This window comes from Balaenoptera acutorostrata, chromosome 17, assembly GCF_949987535.1.
Source record: "Balaenoptera acutorostrata chromosome 17, mBalAcu1.1, whole genome shotgun sequence".
In the NCBI taxonomy this organism is placed as follows: domain Eukaryota; kingdom Metazoa; phylum Chordata; class Mammalia; order Artiodactyla; family Balaenopteridae; genus Balaenoptera; species Balaenoptera acutorostrata.
Genome location: NC_080080.1, coordinates 19,342,757 through 19,355,219, shown reverse-complemented (window position 1 = coordinate 19,355,219; position 12,463 = coordinate 19,342,757). Strand labels below are relative to the sequence as shown.

General features: G+C 36.8%; 1 protein-coding gene across 7 annotated transcripts in view; it reads right to left on the bottom strand.

The window, feature by feature from the left end:
• TAF2 (TATA-box binding protein associated factor 2) overlaps positions 1-12,463 on the bottom strand; it is an 82,804-nt gene that overhangs the window by 64,496 nt on the left and 5,845 nt on the right. For 6 of the 7 annotated variants that reach the window (XM_028168158.2, XM_007188822.3, XM_028168160.2 and 3 more), the window contains exons 3-4: positions 8,801-8,961; positions 184-302 (exon numbers count right to left, since the gene is read on the bottom strand). In XM_028168158.2, coding sequence (XP_028023959.1) covers positions 184-302; positions 8,801-8,961 — 280 coding nt within the window. Of the gene's footprint in view, positions 1-183; positions 303-8,800; positions 8,962-12,463 lie in introns of those variants that run through there. The other variant, XM_028168161.2, reaches the window with a different exon arrangement.

Sequence of the window (12,463 nt, the reverse complement as noted above, 5' to 3'; positions counted from 1 at the left end):
CATAGCCCTTGATTGCTATTTTCCTGTTAGCCAATTATCTTTAAGGAAAAAAAGAGCTTCCAACTCCTGTATATTTCAACTGATTAATTTATAATTTAGGTACCATTAATTTTCATGAAAAGATTCTAGTCACTGAATCCAACATGATTTTACTGTATACTCAACATGTTCTTGGTATTTTACCATCAACGTGTTTCCATAACTCTGATGGAACCTTAATGCAAAGTTCTCCATTTCCTGCATCAGGATCCACAGCACTAACTGCAGCTGCGTAAGCATTGGAAAAATAATTGAGATTTCTCCTGGGGGGGGAAAAAAAAGAGAAAGCCAGCTTTAATAATAAGCCATATATTTCACCAAGCATTTTCTTAAATACTTGGCACCATTTGTTTGTAACCATTATATCAACTTACATAACTCACAGGAATGCTCTTTAGCCAAGTAACTGTTGCTCTATTTCCTAAGACTAAAACTATTAAACTATAAATGCAATGGCATATATAGTCTACTTGCCAATGCTATGTGATTATTATGACTATCACACCCTTCATTAATTTTAGAATGCCAAAGCCACTATACTTTCTTAATACAAATGTAAAGAATATACATAGAATTGAAGAAATAATTATTCTTTATCAATCTGGCAAAAATTTGAATGGATTCAACAAGCTTTATAATCTAATAGAAATTAAGATGTTTAAAACAAATCAGAATGGGAATTAATTCCTCAAAATATAATACTGCTCCCCTCCACTCCCCAGTACGTGACAATGTAAGCTTAATGAAGGAGAGGAACTTTTGGATGGTTCACTGTTATATCCCCTAAATGCCAGGGGGCACTCAAAAAATATTTGTTCAATAGGTACTTGGCCTTATTTCCTACTGAATGAAAACAATACACAGAAGCCTTATGGAAATATGAAAATACTGTTCTCATCTGATTTTCTAATTTTATTCCATAAAAATAACTCATATATATATGTATATACATACACACACATATCGCATTTCCTCACTGAAATCAGTTAAAGTAATATGGAAGAAGTGGAAGAAAGAAAAAAGACAAGGAATGGCAAGAGCGAGAAAACAAGATCAGACACAATACTGTGAGCCATATTCTTGTTGTGCACCTTTATGTCTATCATCTTGCCATTAGATAACTCCATAAAGTAAAGTCAGTGATATTTCACTAGCTTAATAAATTTTTAACCTAGTTAAAAGACAAGTTTCATATACTCTACAGAGTAATTATAGGGAAAATAAAAGAGGAAAAGCCATGAAAGAAAACATTAAACTTACACTCTCAATATGACGGAGGCCATTCCCCCCCCATCTCCAACTCTCTCCTAACTAGGAAGGATGTACTATTAACTATGACTTTTAACAACTACAAAACACAAGGTTCTGAAAGTAGTTAAGCAGACTTCTCAATAATTTTAACACTTTCTTTCTCTTAGATAAATAAGTAAAATAAAAGGTATTAAAAACTCCAGGACCACAATAAAAAACAAATGACTGTTTTTTCACATACCATCTTTTTTTGTTTGTTTTTAATTATCATACAGTAAAAGTAACTTTTTTCCTTTGGTATATAATTCTATAAATTTTAACATGTGTAACCGTCACCACAATCAGGATATAGAACAGTTCTGCCATCCCCAAAAGCCCCTTGTGCTATGCCCTGTGTAAAATAAATGGAATCATACAGAATGCAACCTTTTGAGGCTGGCTTATCTCACTCAGTATGTCTTTGAAATTCATCTAAGGTGTCACATGTATCTATTGTTTGTCTCTTTTTATAATGAATAGTATTACATTGAATAGACTGTACCACAGATTGTTTATTCATTCATCCACTGAAAGACATCTGGGTTGCTTCCAGCTTTTGGCTATCAGGAATAAAGCTGCTACAAATAACTGTGTATCAGTTTTTATGTGAATTTAATGTTCATTTCTGTAGTACAAACACCCAAGAGTCGGACTGCTGAGTCATATGGTAAATATAAGTTTAGCTTTGTAAGAATCTGCTAAACTGTTTTCCAGAATAGCTATACCATTCTACATTCTCATCAGCAATATATGAACATGCCAGTTGCTCTGCATCCTTACCAGTACTTAGTTAACATACCATCTAATTTTAAAAACTACTTTGTATATTTATAGGTTGCAATTTCTTTTCAATAAAATTTCAGAAACATGAAATCTGAAAGATAGCTGAAGAACTTGTAATATCCCCCAGTTATCTGTGAAATTCAAAAATAAAAAAATCTTTGTTACACAAAAGGCCAAATTTAAATATTACATATTAAACCACTCATTTTTTTTTTATGGAAAATTATTCTCACTTAATCTTATTTCCTGAGAAAAGGTAAAGTGGTCCAAATAAAATGGTGAGTCATTATAAATGGAATCTATTGGAAAGTCAGTTATGAGGAGCAATCTTCTCATGGTTTGGATTTCAGTGTTTCCTTTCATAATATGAATCAAAAATGTTTCCTTCCATAATAACCTAATAAAAGCCAAAAATTACAAGACAAGATTATAAGTGTTTCCAATTTTCAGAATAATAATGATTGCAAAATATTAATATGCCCCTGCCCTATAACTACCACCATGGCAATCCCCATTCTTCCTTAAGGAAACAAAGCTTAAAGGTGAGTAATGTTGTAGGGGATACTTAAAAACTAGTAAATTAAGGTAATCAAAAGAATTTTCTCCAAGAACCTATTATAAATATCTATATTAAATTAAAATAATCTGTTAATTGTCAGATAAAGAACGTGTGCTTCTTAAAACTGTGTGTGCAGATTTTGCAAAACTTAAGATTTAATTATTTGTAAACTTTTTCTCCATTTAAAAAAATTTCATGGAAGCACAATATACATCAGAAATATATATATACACTCTAAGTATACAGTTCGATGAATTTTCACGAAACCAAAGCAGCCAGCATGCAGAGCAAGAACAGAACTTTACCAGCCTCCCAGAAGCCCTCTTGTAATCACTAACCTAGCCCTGCTTCCTACCACCAAGGGTAACCTATTATTCTGACATCTAATGAGATAGATTAACAACTTAATACACATTCTTTTGTGTCTGACTTGTTTTATTCAACATTAAGTTTGTGAAATCCATCCATATCATTGCATCTAGCTGTTGGTCATTCAGTCTCATTACTTTTAGAATTCCAACAGTGTAAGAATATACCACAATCTACCATTCTACCATTGATGGGTTTTCAGGTAATTTACAGTTTTGACTATTACAAATGCTGCTGTGAACAGTTCTGTACTTTTTTCTTGGTGAACATATTGGATATACACGTAGGAGTGAGACCACCAATCATAGAGTATGTATACATTCAATCTCAATTTACATTTCTATTAGCTGTGTTTGAGAGTTCTACTCTATATCCTTGTCAACACTCAGTTTTTTCTTCTGTCTTATAATTCACATACAGAATAAAATAAATAAATAAGTAAAAGCCAACAGAAAAATCCATTTTCCAGAAATGGAACCAATATCAAAATTAATAAAAATGACTTTCAAAAATAATTGAAACAACATTTGATAATGATGCCATGAAATAAGGCTGCTTAGAGAAAACTCTACCTTAACAAGCTTTTCTATGAAAAAGCCTAGGGTATTTCACTGATAACAAGCTCAAACTTGAGTCAATTACTTTAAAGTAGCTATTTGTGAAAAGCTAATGAATTTCAAGCCACTAGAAATAATGAGTATAGATAAGAACAAAATGACTTTACTGCTATGCATGTGTGATTACAAGAAGTCCAAATAATAAGAACCCTATCTAGTTCTAGAGTTACCACATTTAAGAAAACACAATGCCAAACCAGAGAGTATTCAGAGCACGGCAAAGAGAATGGTTAACAAATTTGGAAAGAGTTTTAAATGAGGAATGGTTGAAAGTATTGAGATACTACAGACTGGAAAAGAGAAAACTTACGGGAAAACAATTTTTAACTAGCATAAGTTTGTGAACATTATAGCGCAACAGACTGTGGCTCGATGTAATAAAGAACTTTCTAGCATTCAGAAATGAAAGGGGTGCTTTAAAATATAGTAAGCTCTCCTGAGCTGGACGTATTCAAGCAGAAAGTAGAATAGTATAGGAAAAATTCCTGCTGAAGTTTTGACTAAACAAACCCCAAAGTTCTTCCAATTATGACAACTAAATTCCAAGCAATACTACTAAAACAACTGCCAGTGAGGCACTGTGGGCTGAGTTAAAATATAAAACTAGTATCCATATTACTTACCCATAATCAATAAAGGAATCAACCACTTCTACCATATGATATCAGTAAAATAATAACATTTAAAATCTCTTTGTAGACGTCTGTATTAAAATATAGGACCTAGAAAATCTTTTTTTTAAAAAAAGCAATTTAAAAAATCAATTCTAATCACTCTAAAAATTGCTCCAATCACTCAAAGTTACTTCATTTATATCTTAAGTTAGCTTCATTTCTACTGCCACTCCTTAATGGAAATGAAGACAGGAGACAGGAATTAAACTGATTCTTGAAAATCAGGAAAGTGGAGACTTTTCAAGTAAAATAAAAAAGGTCTTCTCAAAGTAGCACAGCCTATCCAGGGAAGGAAAAGAAACAAGGAGGAAAGAGATGTCAGCCGGGCTTCCCTGGTGGTGCAGTGGTTGAGAATCTGCCTGCCAATGCAGGGAACACGGGTTCGAGCCCTGGTCTGGGAAGATCCCACATGCCGCAGAGCAATTAAGCCCGTGAGCCACAATTGCTGAGCCTGCGCGTCTGGAGCCTGTCCTCCGCAACAAGAGAGGCCGCGATAGTGAGAGGCCCGCGCACCGCGATGAAGAGTGGTCCCCACTTGCCGCAACTAGAGAAAGCCCTCACACAGAAACGAAGACTCAACACAGCCATAAATAAATAAATAAATAAATAAAAATTTAAAAAAAAAAAAAAAAAAAAAAAGAGATGTCAGCCACTGTAGGCTACTCACGCACAGAAACAGTCTCTCTGGTAAAATCTACACTTACGGGCTTCCCTGGTGGCGCAGTGGTTGAGAATCTGCCTGCTAATGCAGGGGACACGGGTTCGAGCCCTGGCCTGGGAAGATCCCACATGCCGCAGAGCGGCTGGGCCCGTGAGCCACAACTGCTGAGCCTGCGCGTCTGGAGCCTGTGCTCCGCAACGAGAGAGGCCCGCGCATCGCGATGAAGAGTGGCCCCCGCTTGCCACAACTGGAGAAAGCCCTCGCACAGAAACGAAGACCCAACACAGCCAAAATCAATCAATCAATCAATCAATCAAACATACGCATCTGATTCAAGATCCTCATTAAAAAAAAAAAAAAAAAAATCTACACTTACCTTATTCTAAGAAGAGAGAAATGTAGCAAAAAAAAAAGAAAAGAAAAAACAAATACAAACAGAAAAACCACCGAAGAGACATAGCTTCTATGGAGGCAAACTATACCTACAATATGTAAGATTCAAACAGAAAATATATTTGGAGAAACTTCAAGTGCTTAAATTATTTTCCTGGCAGACAATAAGCCAGAGAGAGAGACAGAGAGACAGAGACACAGATGGAGAGAAAGAGAAGCCTTATAGATGTTACATAACCAACAGGTATTTTATTTGCTAGCACAGGTAATTTAACAACTCAGCTAAGGTTTAGTTGGATCAAATAGGTAGAAATGCCTTTTAGTACCTTATCTAAATGTTTCCCTTCCTTGCATTCCCCCTGCAGTTCAAAGGTGCTGAATCTCAACCAAGGTAAGCACACTCTTGCCATTAAAAATAGGAGGGCCTGGCACCTTAACTTTAAAACAAATAAGGAGAAAATGTGAAGTAGCATATTACTTCTTTGAATGTTAGGACATTCTTGTACATATTCAAGACTAAATTTAACCACTGAGTTTTAAGTTTAACTTTCAATTCAAATCTGCTACATTTAATTTCTGTTTCAGCTTTAGCAGAAATTTTACTGCTTCATTAGAGAAAGAAAGTTACTTTAGAAACAAGAAAAGTAACAGAAGTATCTAAAGACCTTAACTATCTGCTTTTGCCAAAGTTCTCTTTAAAAATAAATAACATCATTCACACGAGATACCTTTCACATCTAACTGCTAAGCAGTATTTCTTCTGAATAACTGGTAGGTTTCTGTCTTTTGCCTTACAAATCTTATAAACAATAGTGTTTCCCTCTTTTGTATGGCAACCAGAATATCAAAACCAAATCTACAGTTTTCCTCTAGTAACTTAACAGTGTGGTACCCACCATCCTATACTTTTTTACCCTTTGTGCTAATTTCATTAGCTACTTTAAAAAACTGTTGTCTAATAAAATTCTAAAACCACTCTCAAATCTTCTTTTGAACAAGTCAGAGAATAAACAAACACCAGCAAAAATAACTGTCATCTCTCTTAAAAAGTAATCAGGATTCTAGAGCCAGGCAGAAAATACTAAGTGACCATGGTTAAGAGAGCTCTGGTGGTACCTGAAAAGAAAAGTTTAAATATATTCTATCGTTCCCAATTTCCTAACCTAACCTTCGAAAACATTCTCCTTTATGACTTCCTTTTCTTTCTTTATAATACTAAAAGTGATGAGGTATCTTCCCCATCACTAGAGAAAAGTTTTAGGGGATATCATCACCTCAAAATTAACATAGCAAAGCTTGCTTTCTCAACAGATTTGAAGTCCACTGTTCCTGTCACTGCACTGTCACAGGTTATCTTCTTTGAGACCTGAGCAGCAACAACTGGTAAAGCAGCTGTGCAAACACTGTTTTGTGACTGGCAGATGGAGAAGCTTCCTTACCCTGTCATCAATGCAGAGTTCTAGGCTCGACAGGGTGGCTATTTTGGCCTCTGGCAAGGTAATGGCTCCCCTACCTGCTCTTTTACACATGCCTTTTCCAACCATTAGTGGTACATACTTACTGCTCCAAAGGCAAATGATTGTTTTTTTCTGGGGGAAAGAGGATGCAGATGATTTTGTAATAAGTCTTTTCATGTCAGTTCCACAAGTGTGGCTGTAAAAGCATGTAATTTCAACCACTCACCGTTATAGAACGGGAAGTCACATGAGCAATTCAGAGACATCCTGAATTTTCCCAACACCGTTTTCTCTTCTGAGTTTCAAAGATTTTAAACCAATGATTATTGGGATGATAAATATGTCTATTAATAAGTCTCCTTTCTCAACCCTCCCAATCCCTTAAAGCAGTGGTTCCTTCTCAAGCTTTACCTTTTATCAGAATCACCTGGCAGGCTAGTTGAAACACAAATTGCAAGACCCTATCCCCAGTTTCTGAACCAGTAGGTCTGGGGTACTGCTTGGAAATCTGCATTTCTAACAAGTTCCCAGGTGATGCTGATGCTTCTTGTCTAAGTGTCACACTTTGAGAACTGCTGCCGTTAAGTCAAATATTATACATACAGACTAGTTAAAATATCACCTTGACTAAACAGAGTTTACAGTTTGGGGCATTCTAACCCAAAATACTAAGAATCACAGAAATGATATAATCCAATGCTATCAAAACGGAAAAAACAAGTGCCTTCAAATGTAGTTGACAGTATTTAAAGCAGTACAAATATTCCCAGGGCACAATCAAGTGAAATGCTAAAAAGAGCCATAAAAGAATAATAAGTAATCTTATTTTCCAAAGGAAATAATTCAAAGTAAAAGAAAAAAAAAAGATCTAGAAAATAATCATGTCATCCACAGTATACTGAATAAACGGAATATTACCTGACCATAAAAACAATAAAAAAACGAAGCCTATCATGTTATACGTGGAAAGGTGAAAACAAAGTATTTAAATGAAAGATGCAGAACATAAAGCTGATCACAAGGATATGTTTACTGATAAAAATCAGAAGTAGCCTCAATAGATGCAATACTTAAGGTGAAGGAATGAGATATTTCAGACTATTTTTATATGATATTCTAAAGCTGTCAAATATTTTATAGAATATTTTAAAGTAGTTTCTGGTCTACAGATTACAGTATCATCTAATTCACTGAAGATTACATTAATATCTATGAAACTAATATTTTCTTAAAACTTTTAAAGTAGAAAAATGACTAAGAAAATTTATTTAAAGTTCTCTGATAGTACTTCTTTAAAACTGCAGTCTTGGGCTTCCCTGGTGGCGCAGTGGTTGAGAGTCTGCCTGCCAGTGCAGGGGACGCGGGTTCGAGCCCTGGTCTGGGAGGATCCCACGTGCCGCGGAGCGACTAGGCCCGTGAGCCACAACTACTGAGCCTGCGCATCTGGAACCTGTGCTCCGCAACAGGAGAGGCCGTGATGGTGAGAGGCCCGCGCACCGTGATGAGTGGCCCCCGCTTGCCGCTGCTAGAGGAAGCCCTCCCACAGAAACGAAGACCCAACACAGCCAAGAAATGAAAATAAAATAAATGAATAAATAAATAAAATTAAATATATATATATATTTTTAAAAATAAATAAATAAATAAAGTGCTGGATTGATGGTTAATAACTAGAAAATGAACAGTAAAATGATAAGGACAACAAATTATTAAAAAAAAACAAAAATTGCAGTCTGAAGAAAGGAAACGTAATAACTTACTATGTTGGCCAGAGCTAGTAAAATTTTTTGAACCAAATGTGTGCAGTGGTAGAAGCAACAGAAATTATAATTAGAAAAGATAAATTGGGAACCAGTATCTAATAATAATCTAAGAAAAATCGGTTGAAAAAAATTAATCCAATCAATGAAAAAAAAAAAAACTGTTAGAAATATCGACTTTTAAAGCATGTAACTTACTGTTTTGATTCATTGTGACAAACTTCCAAGGTTGGATCATTATAAATAAAAGCAGCTTCTAAATCATTGATCCTTACTCGGTATATTCTACACTGTTTGCTGTTCAACTTGATTCTATTTAAGTTTGCAACTGTGGGAAATATAGTCAGTTCCACAAATCCCTGTAAAGATAAAGAATAATAATTTCATTAAAATGAACACAGGTATGTTTTAGAACATATTTCTTTGATTTCTACTACTTATACACATACTACAATCCGGAGACAGAATCCCAAATAGCTACACACATACAAGTACTCTCCAAGGATCTTCACTTCAACTATGGCTGTCCTAGTGACTGAATGGGTGTGAATTACATAAACTTTATCATCCTGGTGGTTCACATTCACTATCAGTGAAAAGTAGACCATCTGCTAGAAAAGAAAGTAAAAGGACTACTCACAAATATAAGAATTTATAGACAGACTGGAATCCAAACAGAGAGGAAGGGGAAAAAAAAAAAACCAACAGAGCAAAAAGAGAATCAAAACCACTTCAGTGAGTAAAAGAACAAGGCCCCTCAAAATAGGGTAAAAAACTGTATCACCAAAGCTAACAAGTATGAGTCTCTCCTCATGGGAGGTAAATGAGGACGTGAAGTGGCAAGAGTTACAAGAAACATTTAGGCAAGTAGGGAAAAATCTACTGCCACCTCCAAGAGCAGCAGACACTTCAAAGTGCTGCATCATTTCCTACCAAGCAGTCCCAAGGCCATACATAGTTCTACCACGTTAGCTGTGTGGCGAGCCATCTATCTGAAGCAGGTACATAAGACATGAGAGACAGCTAAATATACCGACTGTCCACCACCCTCTTGCATTGAATCAAATGGGAAAGATGGACCACTAAAACAGTGAATGTATGTCCAGTGAGTTTAATATTCTGGGTTGGAAACATAAAATATGGAGGACATGAAACAGTAACATTTCAGGGGCTGCAACAGGAATATCTAAGATGAAATTCAGGCAATAACCATACAGAACTAGACTATGACAACTGTAATGGCTACTATTTAATGAGCACCACTATATGCCAGACGTTACACTACTTTCCTATGTTCTCTCTAATCCCATTAACAACTTTAAGAGACAAGTACTACTTTATACTTTTTACAGATTAAGAGTTACGAAAATTATACCATTAATAAGTGGAGAACTGAGATTCAAACCCACATCTAAATGATCCCAACTGATTCCCATTATGCCACAATGTCTCTCAGTACAATGCTTTTAAATAACATGCAAGAACGTAAGAATATTTTTTAGATAACATTCAGCCCAACTACTCAAAAGCCTATTGATTCCACAGCCCTTTTTCCCCCAATTCCCAAATAAGAGAGTCATACATCCTTAAATTAGACCATCTGGACAGATTTATGTGGAAGCAAATAAGAACAGAAAAAAGCAGAAGCAAAAATACTGCTGATGAAGTCTCTGCGTTGAAAGGTGTTAAACTGTGAGCAACTGTATGAAAATCCAAATTCCCTTAATTAGCATACCAGCAATCCAATGACCAATCTACATAAATGAGCTTGGATCAGCTGAAAGACAGCAAGGAGAACCAAGATAATGTCAAAAGTGAACTAGAAAAGATTATGGTAAGTGCTGTCATGAAGTGGTTACAGGAGTGAGACACAAGAATAGGCTTTTGCTTTCTAAACTACGTTTAACAATAATAAAACAGTGAACGGAGTATACTTCATGAAGATAGGGAAAGCCCAGTCTCCTTGAACCGTCAGGTCTCTGACACCACCTACAGCCCTAACCTACACCTGCCTGCAACATACAGACCCACTGACTGGCCTCCAATCCCTGTCAGCCTTGGCTACTAGCATAACTGCAAACCCCCAGGTCATCTAACCTCTCACTTACTCTCTTCTTCTTGCTCCTGCTCTCTCCCCACCACCTGACAGCTGACCATCCTCCTAGAGTCCCTACCCCATTTGAAGTAACTCCCCTGTGCTATTCAACCTTTTCAAAAACTCCTCTACCTGTCAGCCTTAGATGAAACATCTCTTGAATCCCCTTTGAAAAGAAGCTACTTATTCTTTCACTCACTATAAATTAGAAGAAGGGAAAACAGGAAACCTCCTACTTTCCACTATTTCTAGATCATTTATAGGCTTTTATATAGCATATGCCATAAGAGCAAGGGCAGAATAGTGTCATTGTCTTCTTGAGGTAGACTGCCTGCATTCAAGTCCAGCTCCACTACTCAGTAAGTATATGATCTTGAGCTAAGTTACTCTAGCTCTCTGTACCTCAGTTTCCTCATCCGTAAAACAAGAATATTGACACTACCTACCTATTGGTGTTATTATAATTGAGCAATACAAGGAAAGCACTTAAAATCATAGCTGGCATCTAGTAAATGTTTTTATTATTGTCCTTTTCTACTTCTTTTCCTATGCGTTCAAGCCATACAGGTACACCATCCTCTGTTCCTCTCATTAATATTGCCCAAATTCCCCAATACTCATTGAAGGTTCGTTCTTTACCTTTCTAACCCATCTCAGCCATCACTCTACATGACATGAATGCAGACACAGCTGATCCATGCAGTACCACTGCTTCGAAGTTCCCTGATTTCAATTCCTACAACCTTCACTGCCATTCCAGGACAGCAATCAAGATCACACTCTGAACGACACCTCTTCACTGCTCAGGACCGCTCTGACGCTGACATCTTAAACTGGAACGTCCACAATGCCTGTACTTCTCTGCCAGTCCTCCTGTTCAACCACAGGAAATTCTCCTGTTCCTTGGCCTCCTCCAGTTTCTCACTACAATCCTCCCTGGTATTTTTAGCGCTACCTTCTTCCTCATCCACCCAAGACCCTTCACTTGAATCACTCTACTGCCAACTATCGATTCTCTTGCCCTTCTGCTGCACATACCTATCTTTCCCTCCTGTTTAGGAAGGATCCTTCCACTACTGCACTAGAGGCCATCCTCTGCAGTATTCTCAGAAATCCTGCTCTATTAATTACCCTCTCCTATAATTACAATCTCTCCTCTTTATAGGACTTCTTTCCATGCCTACAAACATGTTCGACTCTCACTTACCTTTCTTTTAAAATCCTGAGATTTATGTCACCTCAAATAAATTAATTTTTGCCCTTTTCCTGGGGTTACTGTATCTTGGTTCTGAACCGACACTAATCCCTGGAGCCCCAAAACGTTACAGCAGTCTACTAGTCACACTGGAAGTCTTTGGGGTTTTTTTTGTTTGTTTTTGGCTGTGCAGCGTGGCTTGTGGGATCTTAGTTCCCCGACCAGGGATTGAACCCGGGCCCTCGGCAGTGAAAGAATGGAGTCCTAACCACTGGACTGCCAGGGTACTCCCCAGACTGGCGGTCTTTGGAGGTCAAGTACTAAAGGGGTTCCCACGTCTAACGCAGAGTAGGAATGGAGATTATTTCCCCAGTCCAGAACATACAGAATACATTTTAGTAATTGGCAAATCCCCATATTCATTCTCTGACCTCACTCTCTGAGTGAGGACTACAGTGGAAGGACTAAGTGGACACCGCTGAACACCCATCCCCCTTCTCCAAGAGAGTAAATCAACGCAACTAGACATCTTTGGGGAATTGCAGAGATTAATGCCACCACCACAGAGACT